General features: G+C 44.4%; 1 protein-coding gene across 2 annotated transcripts in view; it reads right to left on the bottom strand.

Moving 5' to 3' along the window:
- Nucleotides 1–47: 47 nt before the first annotated feature.
- Nucleotides 48–18,539, bottom strand: part of MICU1 (mitochondrial calcium uptake 1) — a 108,265-nt gene continuing 89,773 nt past the window's right edge. For both annotated transcript variants that reach the window (XM_061373869.1, XM_061373870.1), the window contains 4 exons: nt 16,202–16,339; nt 9,863–9,971; nt 2,710–2,799; nt 48–913 (listed from right to left, as the gene is read on the bottom strand). In XM_061373869.1, coding sequence (XP_061229853.1) covers nt 753–913; nt 2,710–2,799; nt 9,863–9,971; nt 16,202–16,339 — 498 coding nt within the window. In that variant the 3' untranslated portion in view covers nt 48–752. The remainder of the gene's footprint in view (nt 914–2,709; nt 2,800–9,862; nt 9,972–16,201; nt 16,340–18,539) is intronic.

Raw genomic sequence — 18,539 nt, 5'->3', positions numbered from 1 at the left:
GCTGACTTGCCACCATCCTTAAGTGAAGACATGAATCGTTCAAAAGAGACAAGCCACAGGCCATGTTATGAGCAACATCTTTACATGATACAGAGAGGACAACACCTGGCAAATAACAACTTTCAGGCTGCTCCTGTTACAGAACAATTCCCCTCGGAGAAGGATCCCCCGCTGGCAGCAGGCTGGTTATGCAAGGCAGGATGGGTGGGAGAGCCAGTTGGTCCACTGTCTTTAACTGCTCTTCCACCAGAGGCAGCACCTTGGCTCAGGCAGCCCTTTTGTGGATGCATCTATCCTGTCCACCCTTCCCCAGAAGCCTGGGGGAGCACAGAGCACTCAGCCAACCAAAATCCTGTGGTGGCTCTCACCACCTGGCTGCTCCAGCCTCTGCTCCTAGGTCCCACCGCTAAGGAGCAATCTAAGAATTAAAATAAACCCCATGCCATTTTGTAATAACATTAAATAAGTGATTTGGGTGCAGCCCCACAAGACTGCTCCATGCCCAGCTGTGCAGTCAAGGCTCATCACAAAGCAGAGGTGGTGACTCTAAGAAAAGTCCTTTTTCCTGCGAGGCACATCAGTGGCAAGCAGAAGCTGCAAATACAACAGGCTTTCATTTCTAACTTTGATTTACAAAAATCTCCTGTTATGAACAGTCTGGGCTTGCCAGAGCCTGGTGCCACCCAGGAGGTGTCTGCAGGCAGTGGTGGCAGGGCTGCGACAGGGAACCTGGGCACTCCTGCCTGATCCCACTAGTGCTTGGGCATGGCAAAGTCCCACGCTGTCTCCTGGGCACATTTCCACATTGCCCGCATGAGTCGTGTGAAGCCCATGTCCTTGGGCTTCTCCAAGCCTCTCATAAGGCGCTGCTTCATTATGGCAACAAACTCCTTGTTGCTCAACTCACCATTCCCTGCGAGAAAAAGAAAAAATTAGAAACACTAAACCCCACCAACAACCCCCTCCCTGCATGCACTAACTTTAAAGGGCAGCAGCCACATGCGTCATATCTTGCAGAAACTGAAATCATGTTTGGGTTCAACCTCCCAAAATATCCTGCTGAGCACAGGTTGCTGATCCACACCAGGTCCACACGCCCAGAGTTCTGGGGCTTGAAGATGCAAAAGCAAATGCCCATGCACCCACAGGGAACATTCTGCTTTAAGTGGTTTAGGAAATTACAGGAGCACAGGGTAACCAGCACAGATTTTTCTTAATGGAGTAGAAGGAAAGGGTCATTAAAGTAGTCTAGTGAGAATACTGAGAATTATGTCAACTAAATTAATGCCAAAAATAAAATTATAGTAAATTGGGGCAAATTTTATTCCATAGTTGCTTAACCACAAATAAATTAAAACCTCTAGGATTTTTATTTAGGGCACTGGCTGATCAGAGGGGACAGCAGCACCACAGTGCAAACAACAGCCTGATGCCTCTCTGCTGAGGGGCCCATGCCTCCTGCCACTATGCCACACGTATCCTGTTGCCTGTTCTGCTCCCCTGCCTATGGCACACAGCTGACAGCACTGATTTTAGCTTCTGGGGAGTAGCAAAGGAAAGTAACCCACTTTTGGGCACAGAAGAGATAGAAGGGACATCAGCCGTCCAGAAACAAACTCACCAGTGTCATTGGTTCCCCGGATCAAAAGAGAGAGAACCTCTCTGGCTGATATGGGGAATCACATCATTTTATTTCATGAACAAGTTGCTTCACTTGAAAGCTTTTTTTCTGCCTTACATCCGAATGCAAATCTGGGCAGCAGAATTCTAGCAAAATATCAAGAGGTGAGTAAAATTCCCTCCAGTGCTGCAGGTTTTTGATGCATGCATGGTAACATCTTTAAACATTGAGAGAGTGAAAACACACAGAGGAGGTCTGTGCCTGCCTTTCCACTTGATTCCTTCCTTTCAGGGACTCCTCTGGCAACCACAGTCTTTTCCCCCAAAGGTTTGCTATCAAAATATTTAGCAGATTCTCTTATGAGATGAGAATCCTTGGTTCACTTCTTCAGCACTGAAGCACAGAGCATAAAACAAGAGATGCAACCTTAGAAAGGTGCAAAGAAGTAGGTGGTGCTGAAACCCAGAGGGACAATAAAGAATAAAATAAAAATGATTTAAAAATGCTAGTATTCATATCAGAATGCAAAAACCCTGTCTATTTATGTATCACTGCTGCCACTCAAGAGCTGTCAGATCCCTATGACTGTGCTGAAGAATCAGGATGCCAACAAGGTCTCTGGTTTTGGCTTGACAGTTCTGGGCAAATGCAGAATTTTGCTACTTTCCAAATCTGAATTGCTGCCACCATCCCCTGAAGGCAAAGACTCCACTAATGCTTATGAAGTACAATTCTCATGAGTTCTCAACCCAAGACTGCTTCAGTGTGGCAACAAACTACCCCAAAGTGCTCACATCCTTTTTGGGCCAGCAAAGCAACGAGCTTCCCAGCAAAGCCCAGAGCTGCCATTAATTAAGCTGATATTTGTCCAAGACTTTGGAGATAACAAACAGCAGACTGGCTCATTTCCAACACTGGAGCACGATAGTTCATTTTGTTAAACAAAATAGAGTTTGGGGGTGGGAGTGGAACCTGCACATGCCAAATGCCTGCATCCAGTGCTTCAAGATCACCATCTTGGAAGCTGGGTATCATCAAATACCCCTCCTAGAAGGGGAGGAGAATGGGGCAAGGTTGAAGTCACTCACCATCGCAGTCAAAGAGTGCAAACACCACGTCGCACACATGGTCGGAGAGCTCCACCTTGGCTACTGTCTTGGCCACTTGCTGCATTGTCACTGCAATGGAGGGAGGGCATAAGGTTAGTGAGATGTGATCTGCCAACGGCAGCAAACACATGCAGAGGAGCAGAAGACTCTTTTTCCTCCACAGAAAACTGCCTTTACAAAAGCATGTCATGTTCAAAGAGGCTTGAAATAAGCTTTGTCCCCAGCCCATTTAATACATGCCTCAAAATCATGCTCCTCAAAGCCTTTGCCTTCCTAATGCAACACTGCATGGGGTGTTATGCTACTGGTAAGCACCAACATGCTGATACCCGTGTTCAACATCAACATTAAAAACAGAGATGAAACATTTTTCCCCCAAATTAAGTTACAAAATTGAAGTTTGCACCCTGTCAAACACCACGTGGAAAACCTCTCCAGATGGGCTTGATCAACAAGGCGGCTCCTTCCAACTGAACTACAAAGATGATAGTCTATGAACCAACTATTCCAACAGGTTGGGAGTAATAACAACCAGTCTTCCTGTTAAGCAATCCAGGGCCAATAATTGCAGAATGAACCCATCCACGGTCTCCCTGTGACTGTGGGCTCATGTGACAGGCTCTGTAACAAGCAGACACAGTCAACCTTGCGATAAAATAAAGAGTTGTAACGAGTTATTTCACTTCCCCCACCCCAGACTGGCAGCTGAGCTCATCAGCAAAGAGGCGAGCAGTAGTTTTATTCACACCTCTAGAAAAGAGCAAGCCATGGAGCTATCAGTCTGGCAGGGTTATGCAGTAGGTTTTGCTGCATAAAGAAAGAAAAAACCTCAACCCCATTGGCTGTTTTAGCTGTTTCCTCACAGGTATTTGTGCGTGTCTGGCTGCCCTCTGGTTTGTTTCTGATGACTGCTAATTGAAGGAAGGAGGGGAGGTAAGAGCAGCTCAGCTGTCACTTTTGTCAGGGTTGAAACACTCTGCTCCCTTCCTGACACCTGATAAAATGAAAGGGCTTTGCACAACCAAAAAAAATAGAAGGGCTTTGCATGGATGTGAATGTATTTTAAGTTAAATTGTTTCCCTATGAATTCTGACCCAAGGAAACCCTATCCACAGAGATTTTGCACCACAGCAGCAAGACCACAAGAACTGGGATGAATGCTTAGCTGCAGAGCTCCCCTTCATTCAGCAAGGCAAAAGAGTGAAGTGGCATGACACAAAATCAGGCTAAAACCAAACAAAGCATCTGCTTTCATCCACAGCATCCTTCTGGGTTCATGTACTCTGGCCCTTCAGAAATTTTGAAGTGTTATGTGTCAGAAAGTCAAGAAAAAGCACCTGATCTGCACCATAACAGGATTAAATAGAACCTGCATAAAGTTTTTCTATTAGTGTGGTGTTTGTGTGGTTGGGGTTTTTTGGAGGTTTGGGGGTATTTTTTGCCTTTTTTTTTCTTTCAATGAATGTTCAGATTATTGGTTTCTTCCACCCCATTTCTGCTTCCCTAAGTGAGTTTTGGGGTTTTCCAGGAAGAACCCACAGCCACCATCATGTCCTTTCTCCCTGTAAAATCCCTAGTGCAGGAGAAAACTGAAATTAAACAAAAGGTGGATTAAAATATAAATAATCTCAAGTAGGCACCTGCTGTTTCCTGTAATTGTTCTTTTTGAGTTGAAGTCCTTTCCTACATGATAGATGTAGCTCTGATCTGCAGTTATTATTCTGTATTTCAGTTCTGTCACTGTAAGTAAGGATACCGCTGCTGCTTCTGTGTGTGTCCTACTGGCCGCCAGAGCTTGCTTTGAGGAGGGCAGAGGCAATGGAATCATTAAAGACGACTTGAATTAATTTTGTTCCCCAGCCCTATGCGCAAACCTTGCCAACCAAGCTCAGGTGAGACTGCGTGTCTCTCCCAACCCACCTGCACCAGCCAGGCTGCAGAATGTACACCCCCCATCACAGTAAAGGAAAAGGGTGAATGAATGTTTTAAGCACAGGGATAAGCCATCACATCTGTGCATCCCTCTGTTTTTGAAGACACACAAATTTGCAGCCAAGATGCAACATGACTGAATGAACCACAGCACAAGCAAGTAGGTGCATTAGATGGCAGCAGCCCTCCAAAAAGGGCTTTAACAGTCTACCACCGAAATTGCAAGCGTTGGTGTCTCCCACTGGTTCCTTTAATAAGCAATCTGAGTTATTTTATGCATTTTTAGTGTCTTATCTGTTTTTTCCACTCCAATTCCCAGAACCGCAGAGCAAGCAATGCCTCACCAAGTGCTTACAAACAGGGTTTTTCTACGAGGGAGAGCATTGCCAGTGACAAACTTCATATTTTTTCCTCTGTCTTGAGATTAATCACACATTTGGCCAAAATAACGGGCAGCTAGATTGCTGCCATTTCCAGAATGGCACCCAGGCTGATATGAGCAGGGCTCCCTGCCTTGGGTGGTCCCACTCTGCAGAGGCAGGATGCACGTTTTGGGTTTCCAGAAATCAGCCTATTTAGGGTCTCACATTGATAGGCACGTTTCACTTTAAGCATCCCAGCTGGAAAAGTTGGACGCCATCATTAACAATAGAGCTAGTAAAACTCTATTTAACCTTTTCAAATCATTTGCATGTGTATGTACTGAAATGTCCTTTCAGAAGAGGGATGTATAAACCCTATGCAATCCTGTGGCACAGCACGTTTTTCTTTTTCTTCTCAAAATGCAAGGCTGCAGCACTGCAGCTGAGTAGAAACTCCTTTGACATCAAAAGGAACATGACGGAAAGTCACGGAGATCATGCTTCTGGGAAAAAAGCAGAGCTACCAGACCAAAGGCACATCCAATCCACTGCTTTATGTGATATTCACAGTCATATATAAGTAAAAAAAGGAGATTCCAACACGAAGTGGTTTCTAAACTGAGAGGTACTCGGCATTTTCCAGGGGCTGGGGATTTATGGAGAGCCTGTCCTTGGGATTAGTGAGCCGATTTCTTACATCCTTGTGGACAGACATCCTCTGCTGTAACAGCAACACAACAACTCATTGCATCAGTGCTCAGCAAACACTGCACTGCAACTGTGCATGTACTAAAACCAAAGGGGCAGGCGAGCTCTGGAGCACTCTTGCTTAAGGACATGGTGCTGAGCACTTCCGTGGTCCCTCTCCATCAGGATGCACACATACATGCATCAGTGCATGGGCTGAGGGCAGCAAAGGTGGCAACCCATGACATTGTCTTACCTCTGCAGGATACCAGATTTCATTATTCAGCTCCTCACTAATCACCTCAAATACTCATCCAGGCTTTTTACTAACCATGAGAGGCTGTAATATTTTCATCCTTGGAGAGATCCAAAACCTGACTGTAGGGGGCCCTGGGCAAGCTGCTGTAGGTGGCCCTGTTCAACTAGAGGATCTCAAGAGATCCCTGCCAAATTCACCTGCTCTACAGAAGTCCTCCCCCTGCAAACAATCAGCATTGACCATGTGCCATTGTTCCAGAGGAGCAACGTGAGCTGCGCCTCCATGGGGCACTGACTTCTTTCATCCAGCCTTGAAGGCAGATTAAGCAGCAATTCAACGACAAATACCTGCTGCACTCAAAATTCACTTCTACCTCCCTTCAAATTCCCTGTCAAGTCTGCAGCTTTTTCAAACTCCATACTTCAAATAAGATTATCTTCCATTAACCTGTCCTGGGCTCCAGCCCAACACCAAGCCAGCCTTGCCACTGGAGCGAGCAGTGGGCTCAGCCATCTCCCCTTGCTTTGGCCCGCCTCTAGCAGAACACATCTGTGCCTTATCCTAAAACACAAAGGAGTTATATTATGGCTCTCTGCCGGTGCCAGCAGAATGGCTGCTTGGAAAGTATGGCTGCAGATGGTGCCAAAAAAAAGTGCAATTCACACCCTCGCCTCAAAAGGGGAATAACAACAAATTCAGCTCCTGTCCTGCTGCCAGTTGTAAGCCCATGCCGGGAAAGTTTTCCAAGTAATGCTTCTGATTTAAGAGAATCACAGCTATTGTGTTTCTGTAAAATGGAAGACTGACTGACAAATAATCCGTGTGTTATTCTATGGGTCATTAAAATACAGCTTTATGACCCTTTTTAGAAGAAGCTGCTACTTTAATTTAACACAGAAAACAGGTTGCCAAGGTATGGCTATTTCGCCGAATCAACTCGTTTGGAGAAGACCTTTAAGGTCATCAAATCCCACCATTACCCCAGGACTGCCAAGATCACCACTAAGCCATGTCACTGAGGGCCTCATCTACATGGTTTTTGAACGCTGCCCTGGAAAGCCTGTTCCAATGCCTGACTACCCTCTCTGTGAAGAAATCTTCCCTAATATCCAGCCTAAACCTCCCCTGGTGCAGCTTGAGGCTGTTATGTTTTGTTCTATCCCTTGTTACTTGGGAAAAGAGACCGACTCCCACCTCACTCCAACCTCCTTTCAGGTAGATGTTGTAGGCAACAGTAAGGTCTCCCGATCCTTCTCTTCTCCAGACTAAACAACCACAGTTCCTTCAGCCACTCCAGGCCCTTCACCAGCTTCGTTGCCCTTCTCTGGACCTGCTCCAGCACCTCAATGTCTTTCTTGTAGTAAGAAGCCCAGAACTGAACACAGTATTTGAGGTGCAGCCTTACCAGTGCTGAGCACAGGGGGATGATCACTGCCCTTGCCCTCCTGGCCACACTATTGCTGATACAGGGCAGGATGCTGTTGGCCTTTTTGGCTGCCTGGGCACAAGCTGGCTCATGCTCAGTGGCTGTCAGTCAATACCCCCAGTCCCTTTTCTGCTAAGCAGCTTTCCAGCCACTCTGACCCAAGCCTGGAACACTGAAACTCTATGTTGCAATGTCTGATGCTATCCCTTTTTTAACTCTTCAGTTTTAAATGGCCCTTCTAAAAGTATTACGTGCTAACCTGATTATGTTTCTAAAAACCTAATGTTTGGTGCATTAGGTTAGCAGCAATTCATTTAATATACTTCCTTCTCTCTATATGATAAGTAATTTTTACATTTGTTGGTTTTTAATAAGCAACTTTATGAAAGCTTGATTTTTATAAGAGTACACTCCAATTATTGCTTATTTGATTTGTGTGTGCAATATCCAGACTCGGAGTGCACACATATGGAAATGGGTAATGCACAGACAATTTAGGCATGAGAGCAGACAGGTGCCTGCTTCAAAGGGATCCCTGAGGTGTACTACTGCAGCTTGCTTTGCACCTTCATTCAGACCGCAGCAAAACCCTCTCTTCATGTCTCCTGCCCAGATCATCTCTGGGTTGAGCAGGACAGAAGGATGCAAGGGTTATTTATGTCAGCTACCAGACACACGCAAGGAGGGATTTATAGAATAATCCTTTTCTCCCGCATGAGCCTGAAAAATAATCTCTTGAAAGCTGGGACCCTGCAGGCAGGGACAGGGGTCTGGGGAGAGCCAAGCCCATAAGTGGCTTGAAGCCATGCCCTGCACAGCACCAACCCTCCCATGGTTTACTCACTCCAGCCAAATCTTCCCAGCTCAATGGCTGTGGCTCCAGCAGAAGCTCATTAATTGCACATAATTAAACAGCAAATCACTCTGATTTACCAACTGCATGTGGATCTAAATACTCTACACATATTCCACACTGGGCAACTGCTAATTTACTGTTGACACTAAGTAAATTGCGTTTGCTGGGCTATTACCTCCTTTTGGGACACTGCAGAAAGGAGCACATCTGTACTTCATATTTTGCTTTTAAATGAAAGAAAATCTTACGGGGTTCTTTTAACTTTGTCTTAAGATAATGGTGAACTAGAACAAGAGTACAGATGATTTCTCCCATAAAAAGTCAAAAGTAAGAAGGTCTGTTCACATTTGACTCCCTTTGTAATTCCACTGCCCCAAAACCTATTAATGTCTTCATATTCCCACAACAGCAGCAGTTGGAAGAATAGCTTACTTCCAATTTTGCAGCTGCCCAAATAAATCAGTTTTAGCTTTCCACTAGACAAGGGTTTCCACTTAGCCTAAAAAACTTCTAACGAGTTTGCCATCTTTTTTTTTTTATACTCCCAGTCTGAGTGCTTAAAAAAAGCATCTCTTAAAAGAAGATCTAGAAAAGAAAAGCACGCACCCGAGACACATCCTGGCAGCAGAGAGCTGGGATATTTTTTGTTTAAATATTTGTTTGGTTTTTTTTTCTTTTTAATCAGTGTGTTGGATCTGAGAACAAACCTGGTATGGGTTAGCTCAGAAAAGAAAACACATGATGAGATGAAGAAGGGTATGTATTGGTCTGATCAATAAACCACAGTATTTCCAAGGCTGGAAACACCAGCTCTGAGGTTTATTCACGCAGATCCTCTGGCCACATGCAGCTTCTGGACTGTGGGTTACCTGAGCCTGCTCTGAGTAGACTTCAGTGCTTAGTTTGGGACCTCTATGGCGTTTTAATGCTTCCCCTGCTTCCCTCCATCATGCTGAGACATCCAAAGGTGGTTGCCATCACTTGGATTTCAGATCAGAAATGCAGTATCTGGCCATTACTTCTAGGCAAAGCCTCTTATTTTTCCGCAAAGCTGAAACAGAACAAGGGTTGAGCCTTGTTCCTGCCATCAGCTCCACAGATGGTTAGTGCCTCTAATACATGCATCACAGAGAACTCTACAGAAGACACAATTTGCAAGAATACTTCTTAAAATACTGCTTGCCTCTGCTAACAATATTTCAAGTACTCTGTAAAAGGAGAAAAATAGGTCACTTCAGAAATGGCAATGAAGAAGAAACACTGGTGTGCCTGGGATCTGGTACCAGAGCCTGTGATACACTCACTAGGTCATCTAGCCTCTGCATGTATCAGGCCTGAATAGTCCTGCTGAAGTATTACCACTATTCAGGCTACACATTTCAGCCTTTTTTTTCCCCCTCTATAGCTAAAACTAGGGAAGCATAAAGCCTAAAACCCCTCTTTATCCATGGATACAGCGAGTTAAACCTCTCATTACAGGGAGGAACTGCGATTTCAGTACATTTTTAACATGTCAGTTGGGCTCATTTGACACCTTCCCAACTCCAAAGACACTGCATGAATTGCACTCCCTCAAGCTTTCAGTGTCTGTCCATCTCAAGTTTTAATACCTTTATCAAGCGAAGCTCCAGCCATGTGGTAGAAGCTCAAAGCTGTGTCCACGTCATTTATGTTCTTCAGAAAAGTGAAGAAGTTCTCCACCTCCTCAAATGTCAGGCCCTGGGAGAGAGAAAAGATGGTCTTACAGTGACGGGAAAAGGAGAAGGTGACATTACCTGGATTACAAATGACAAAATGATTCTTCTGCCCAAAGCTGTAGCCAGAGGGGAATTCATCTGCACACTCAAACCGCTCCTACCTTGGCACCTGAGGATATGGTTTGTGACCTGTGCTTTTTTTAACCACCTCTGCTCCCCTCTTGGCCACACCAATCATGCAATGGGAAGGGACTTCCCCATGCATGCTCAACAATGGTAGTGACCAAAAAGCCCTGGCAATTTCTCTGGCCCTTGCTCCACAGCCAGCTCTTGCCCAGAAGAGCAGACCATGAGCCTGTGGCTGGGATGCAGGTGACCACTGCAAGCAGGTTCATTTACTTATTTCAGGCCTGCACACTTGCAATGACAATAATGAAGGAGTTCACACGCTGCAAGGTCTCTTCCAAGAGATTCAGGGGTCCCTGTCAGGGGATCCATGTCTTGGGGACATGGGTAAGATCCATGTCTTACCCAGTATCACAGAAGGTGACACTGCAAACCACCGTATGTATAGCTGTGCCACAGCTTGCTTTGCTGCTGGTTGCAGGATAACTGCAGAGCTGGACTGCTGTCTGCTCTACTTAGCATCAGTCACCTGAAGCTCAGCTCACCCTGGGACAAATAAGCATGTGCTTGGTGAGTGCCTGCAGCCATGCACACAGTCACAGAAGGGCAGCCTGAGATCCCCCACTGCTACATCCCAGCACACTGGATGGGCAGGCAGGAGATAAGCAACACGTTCCTCTCCGCACCAATCCGACTGGCAAGGAACGCACTGTGAAAACAACTGCTGAAGAGCACGGATCTGGGACTCTCACCTAGCTGCACTACACGACACCTGTTTAGCACCAGCATGACTGCATCAGTGCTGGGACAAGAGGCTGCAGTCTCCAAACTCTTCCACCACAGCCACGGCTCAGAGCCAAGGGAGAGGTAAATCATCACCACAGTAATAACCACTCAACCTTCCTCTCTGGAAGAGATAAATCAGCCTGTCAAGAGGAGCTCAGGTTCAGGCTCCTCCTATCCTGTCTAGCATGACAGACTGATACAGCAAGATATTAAAAATCCCAGCTGCATAGCACAGTCTGGATGGAAGGGCACATGTTCAGTGGGTACTGTCAGATATAAATTTATACGATCTGTTGTAATCCAACAACTTCTAAGCAGGGAAAAAAACACCTTTTTTTTTTTTTTTAAGAAAAAGCTTATTTTTTTTATGATCATCTCATACAGACATGGTGCCCCTAGAATTGTAAGCAGAACTACAGAAAATTTGCAGCTTGTTTCTATCTTCACTGCACGCCAACAAATGCAAGAGCAGGCTTTGTCAGCCCTGGATTTATGGATCCAGACCAAAAAGGATGAGATAGCAAAATGAACACATGGACAACAGATCTGGCAGGGAAGGTTTACATACTTACATACATATACACAAGGTCCTTTCACCAGCTGAAAAACCTAAACCAATGATGTATGGGGGTATCCTACAAACCTCAGATTTCACATGGACAGAGACACTGAATCTCTGTAGCAAAAATGCCATCAGTATTATGAAAATTAATATTTTATCGATGAATGTTATAGTTGAGGCTAGCAGCAGCTTTAACTCCTTTCCAGCTACCAAAAGGAAAATAAAACCAGAGACTGGGACAGCCTCAGGCTTGCACTGACAAATTGATAGAGGAACAATTACCTTACTCAGAAGTCTGAGTATGGGAGTTTATCTGTTCCCCATCGATATGTTTGCCAGCACTGCTCAACTCTTTGTAAGTTATTCAGGTCTCCACTGAAAGACCAAGAGATGTTTCCATTATGTAACAGAAGTTAAGTGTTAATTTGGAATCACAAGAAATTGCATATCTGGAGGATACTAGGGTAGCAATTACTGGATCTGGATGACCACTCCTTTGAAGGCATTTGCAGAGCTAGCTGTTGATTAATAAACCTGAATCCTTTAATCATTTAAATAATACAAAGGATACATAAGCAGGCAAACTCCAGAAACACGTATCTGCTTGCAACATGCACCTTAGCTCAAACACCTCTGCAAAAATTGGGGCTTTTCACCTGGGAACCCAGGTTTCAGCCAGGGAGAATTACATCTCACTCCCACCCTCTGCCACCTCAACAGAAAAATATGCTACACTGCTCCCAAAGCATGTGTGGAAGACAACCTGAACCACTAGTTTCTGAAAAGTCAAGTTGGTTTTCTAGCAGTTAGGGAGACATAAACCAAATAGCTTGCCTGTAAATATTACTGACATCTCCAGTCCTTTTTCCTAGCAGAAAAGCAGCTGCGTAAGTCTAACTTGAAGGTGAGAATTGTAAACAATTTTAAACAAAGTAGAGTGTGGCAGCTCCCCTGAATATGCAGAGGAGTTCACACATCCAGGGTAAGATGAGGTTTTCCCTCAAGAAAAATAAAAGCAGGTTACCCATTCCCAGAAGCAGGTGTGTAGAATAATGATGTCAGAAAGTGGCTACAGGTTAGATTAAACCCAGAGCTTTAACATTTTGGAGTCTGTCAGCGTTGCCTTGTGCAGAAAAGGTAGTTGCATCAGACAATGAAGATGATGTCTGGCAGACTTCAACAGAAAGCACTCACAAGATAAACTGCATTTCCAGTGTAATGCTCGCTGGGTAGATTTGGTAAAATTACTGGTGTTCCCCTCCCAGCATCACACTATCAAAATTATTTTATTTCCTCTTTCTTTGACAAGCAATAGCAAATCAAAGCCCCTACTGCTTTCAGTGTAGACGGGAGTTACAGCAGGTTAGAAAACTGTGCAGGCAGTTATACTATGCTGCTATAAAAGTAGGGTAGTGAAACGTGAAAAGAAGGGATTATGGGAAAAATTCTTCCTGCAAAACACGTTTGCATCATAAACCTGTGACCTAGAAGGTGTTCAATGACTGGAAAGTATTGCAGGATAAATAAAGTGGCTGGGTGGCTTTAATGTCTCATTGAGGCCAGGGAGCCAAAGGGGGAGCAGTGGATAGCTTGAGCCCTGCTCCTTTTTTACATGGTGGGAGTAAACCAGACCCGACCAAGGCAGACCGATCTGCTCTGCAGATGTCTGGGTTACCAACACAGAGGAAGAAACAAAGTCAGCATAGAGCTTCTGCAGTTTCAAGTTGGAAACTGGTTTAATACTCTGTTCATTTACAAAAAAAACCTTAGCAAGTGCATCCGTGAATAACTTATCCAGAAAGCCTGAGAAGGGGTTAACATGATTCTTGTCATGGCAGTCCTGTTTCTAAAGAGATGGGTAAAATTAAAGCTACTTAAAACCACTGACAGCTGCACCAGGGCGATCCAACAAAAGTACATAAGTGTATTAGATACAAAGCGCTGCATGCAAATCTGCAAGGGATATGGTCTTTGAAATACCCTGGCAAAAAGGAACCCCCCAAACTTTCAAGAACAAATTCTCTTGAATAAAAGACATTGCAAAGTTAGGCACCAGGCTGGATTCACTGTGAGCTAAAAAACCTGCAAAAGTGGAGGATTTCAGTGCCTGATTCCTCTTGCTCTGCATAAGCACTGACTTTGAGCTGCCCTGGCTGCAAAAAAGGCTTATTTGCTTCCAGTGTAAAGTGGCTGGCACTTCTTGCATGCTTTAAACCATTAAATATCTTGTACTTGCTAACAGAGATGCTGTCCTGTTTTAGGGGTTTGGGTGTCTCATTCCCCCTGCTCTAAGGAATCATGTGCTTTCCACCAATACTGAAAATGTCATTTTTTGTCCTATTTCCCAAATTCTCTCCTTGAAAGTCCTTGAAATAAATAAAGAAAAAAGACTTGCTCTAAATCTGATTGTCTGCAAATAGAAACACAGTCTGGCTGATTTGGGGATGAGAAATAAGGTAAAAACAAAATGTTCTTCCTCTGCCACAGATGTCAGGGTCTTGGCTTACACATGAAAGGAAAAAACATCTGCTGTAAGAAACCTTCCAAAATAACTCCCACTGCCTAATTTCTCATACACTCACCTATTGTTCAATAATATATATACACATATATATATATTAGGAAAATACAAATTACAGAAAAAGAATTGACAGTCTGAGAATGTTAACAACAGAGCTGATACTTTTCTGTTAAGCACACATCACTGTTAAGTACTTTTTCCATGAGAGATCAAGTAACTCCTATTAGCATGCAGGGGAAACACAGGTATTGGAAAAACTGAATCTGCACTGTCTTGCTCAAAGATCAAATAAAGGGACACAACCTTTGAAACATCAGTGGTCTTATTCAAGCCAGTGACAAAGACTTTGAGAAGTGAGACTTCCAAATATTAACAAACAGTGCACCTCAGCTCTGATGATGCTGACACTTATCTATTGATAGCAGCCTATTAATTATCAAGCCTATTTTTCCTACAAAACACGAGGGAATTGGCAAAAACCATCCTCTTTCTGGCACTCCAAGGCCACACAAAGCTACAGGTAATGCAGCTCCTCTGGCAGGAATGCAATTCTGAGTGTGGCCTTTTGGCTCGCTCATGGTTTCCTCCAGTTTTTAACTTTTTGCCATTGCTTGCAGTTAACAGGTAATTACTTGGGGGTGCTGGTCAATGAGAAACTGAACATGAGTCAGCAGTGTGCGCTTGCATCCCAGAAAGCCAACCATATCCTGGGCTGCATCAAAAGGAGCGTGACCAGCAGGTCAAAGGAAGTGATCCTGCCCCTTTATTCTGCTCTCGTGAGACTTCACTTGGAGTATTGTGTGCAGTTCTGGTGTCCTCAAAACGTGTCATAAAAAGGACATGGAACTGTTGGAACAAGTCCAGATGAGGACCATGAGGATGATCAGGGGACTGGAGCACCTCCTGTAAGAAGACAGGCTGAGAAAGTTGGGGCTGTTCAGCCTGGAGAAGAGAAGGCTGCGTGGAGACCTCATACACAGCCTTCAAGTATCTGAAGGGCGCCTATAAGGATGATGCAGAGGGACTATTCATTAGGGACTGTAGTGACCGGATGAGGGGTAACAGGTTCAAACTTAAACAGGGGAAGTTTAGACTGGATATAAGGAGAAAATTCTTTATTGTGAGGGTGGTGAGGCACTGGAATGGGTTGGCCAAGGAAGCTGTGAATGCTCCATCCCTTGCGGTGCTCAAGGTCAGGTTGGACAGAGCCTTGGGTGGTGTGATTTAGTGTGAGGTGTCCCTGCCCATGGCAGGGGGGCTGGAACTAGATTATCTTAAGGTCCTTTCCAACCTTAACTATTCTATGATTCTGTAATAGAGACCTGTTAGTCTATGTGCCCTGCTGCTTCAGTACACCAAAATTCTCCCCCAGCACCAGTGAAAGAGAGAGAAAAGGGGGAAGAAAAAGTCACTGGAGTGGCTTCACATGAACTGAGGATTCCTGCACATCACAGGAACGCAGTTCAGGCACCAAAAAGGGACAAAAAATGACTAGACCCTGGCAACACTTGTGTTTTATAAACACACTTTGTATCTAAAACAGTTAAGAAATAAAAGTCAGTTCTGATGTCAGGAGGAAGCACCTCCAAAACAGTCCGACCAATCCAATATGCAGACAAAGACCTTCCATCCATTTTCATTTTGATGAATTGCTTATTTATAACCTAATTAATAAAAGAAGAATCCCTCTTTATAGAAACAGACATGAAATTCCAATACTGAAGTAATTTAGCAGCCCGTACTTGCCTTACTTGCCCATACTTGCCTTACCTGATAATGCACATCCTTTTAATACGCATGTCTTATGCCAGTGTCTCTCACTAAATTAACTAAATTAAGATGTAGAATCTGCAACTTAGTCTTTTCTAAATCATAATTCAACATTTTCACTAAGTCAGTAAGTAAATGCTGACAGCAGCCAGTTAATCGAGTGTCGAGCCAGTCACTAGGAACATGGCTTCAGTATTTATTCTGGCTCCAGACCCAGGGTGCCATTCAGAAAATTTAAATTTTGAAAATTGCAGCATCCATTTTAACAGGGATATAAGCCTACACTGTGATCTGGACACTGACCACTGCTCTCCCATCTGTCTGCTCCTGGCAAAGCGTTTATCATCTGCAAAGTCAGTCTGTGTCCCTGCACTGTTTAACACGTGCTTTTCTTAAGAATATGGAGATTGCTTACTCATTTCTCATTATGGTGCAGGACTGGCTGCCCCCACCACAACATTCTGAATTAGCCATGAATGCTACTGACCTCTCCGTCTTGGAAGTGCTTCTTGAGCTGCTTCAGCATGACAGTGAGCTTCTTGGACTGCACCCCACTGTAGGCCAGCAGCATGCTGCCGAACTGCCGCTCTGTGATCCGCCCCTCCACAGGGTCGTGCCGCTCAAACTGGAAGGGAAGATAAAGAAAAGGATGTGAAAGAAAAGACATGCAGCAGAAAGCTCCGTCCAGGGTAAGGGCATAAAACGGCATTGTAACAACAACAAAAACATCCCAAACACTGCAAGAAACACTCAGGAAGACAAAATATTAGTGCATTTGAGTATTTGCTTTCCCCAGGCCTGTCTCCATCAGTAAGTCAACATTTTCTCTTTTTGCTATTCCCTTGAAAACTTCTGGAAGAAGGCTTTGTATCTGACCCTTCTTGTTTTATCTCAGAGGAGGGCAGCATTTGTAGATCTGGACTAGAAAAGGCAGGATGATAACCTGTAACTTGAAACCAAACTACAGTACACAGGTCTCCAAAGAGGAGCAAGAAATAAACTACTAAGATATTCTTCACATGCACTTCCAGCTTGGAGGTCTGAATAGGTCTGAATAAGCATCCACAGAATCTGATCTATCGGAAAAGGTCACTGCAGCAGCCAAAGATCCATCCATTCAGGACTGAGCTATTGTGCAAGCACATGCTTTAAAAGAAGTGCATGTAGGAGTGGTTCCAAGATTGTTACAAAGTGGGACAGTGGTTAATAACCCAGGAAAGGAAAGTCTTGCAGAAACTGAGTCTCATTTTAGCTCTTCTCTGCTCTAAACCCTATACGAGTGCCCCAGCAAGTGAAAGTTCACAGACACCTCCAAATCTCATCTACCCAAGTCCCCAAAAGTTTTTCTTGTCCTCAGCCCTTCCAGTCCCAACCCTTACAAAAGCTGCTATGAAGCCTCTGCAGAACTTCCCTCAAGCCTTTCAGCAGAGAAAGGTTTACTCCATTAATCCATGTCTCCAGCATTAGTTCATGTCCTCCTGGCTTTTGCTGCAGGGTAGGAGGGAAGAGCAACTCCTTGACTTGGAAAGGTGGTGGGCTGCAGCACAAGCTCTCTGCTAGCTCACTACTCAGATTTCATATTTTCCTTCCCCCCCCCCCTCTTTGTGGCTCTACAAGCATCGATGTCAGACTTCAACCAACTTCAGTTTCACAGATCTCAGCATTCAGGATCCCTTTTTTGATTTCCCTCAATTTTATCAGGAAACATATGACCTACACTACAGAAGATCACAAGCCAGAAGGTGACATTTAACAACAAAATTAATTTTTCAGTTCCTATGGAACAACACAGTACCACTGACTTGACACCATATACTGCTTGATGAGTTAACCATTTCTGCCTCAATCACACGTCTATGCTTAATTACACAGCTAACACAAAAGCCAGCAAGGCACCCGACCAAGATCAAGGAGGGGAGATGAAAGCCAGCAGCTCTACCGGCCTTGTTTTCAATCCTTGTGTAGGCAGAGCTCCAGATGCAGCAGCTATATGTGCTTTTAATATATAGTGCTCTTCAGCTACGCTATATAGCAACAGGGCTGCTTACAAACAAGGTATTACAGTTTCCATGCTAATGCCAAGTTGGGGGTAAATATTTTTTAATTATTAGAATATCAGCCAGACTTCTGCTGCTTTTCCAGTGGGATACTAAGTGATTCTTACTGCGTCTGAAATACATGGGAGTGCCAGGACTGGAGGGATTTGGATGGACTGTGCTGGCAGGAGGCAGCTCCCAACTGGACAAATTCTGCTTCTTAGCACCTTCTGCTTTCGCTTGAGTGGCCCACATGGCACTTTTTACTGTCATCTGATGGAGACTTTGGGGGTTACTCACACCACATAACACCAGCCTTTCTCAACCTTTTCATCTTCATTTTTCTCCTGACATTTGGTACCAACTTTAAGGTAATACAGGAGGATTATTCTCAAATACTATGCTGAAGAAGTCTTAACGGAGCACAATGATGAAATACATTGTTTCAGCCCAGCTCTCCTCTTTCTTTCCCATTGTCAGCTATGACCCAGAGATGTTCAAAGTGATTGCCCTACTGCTGCTGCAGAGGGTCTTGGCAAGTGATTTGGTTCCCCTCACTCAGGCTTTCTCAAAAAAAAGATGATGAAAACACATCTACAGTTTAAGGATTACCTTGGGAAGGTTAGTACATGAAGAGTAACACTAATTTCCAATCAACGTTTGCAGCCATGCAGCCAGACAACCCTGGTTTAAGCAGGATTAAATGCAAACTAACTTCTGCATGTCAAACATCACTATTGAAAACTGGTAAACTAAGTTATCTTGTTTAGTGGCACCTATTACTAAATG

This window comes from Neopsephotus bourkii, unplaced genomic scaffold (genome assembly GCF_033783945.1).
Source record: "Neopsephotus bourkii isolate Nb327-2 ecotype Australia unplaced genomic scaffold, CSIRO-AGI_Nbou_v1 NB_1634, whole genome shotgun sequence".
NCBI lineage: Eukaryota > Metazoa > Chordata > Aves > Psittaciformes > Psittacidae > Neopsephotus > Neopsephotus bourkii.
The sequence above is the reverse complement of the archived record's forward strand: the minus strand, read 5'-3'. Positions and strand labels throughout refer to the sequence as shown.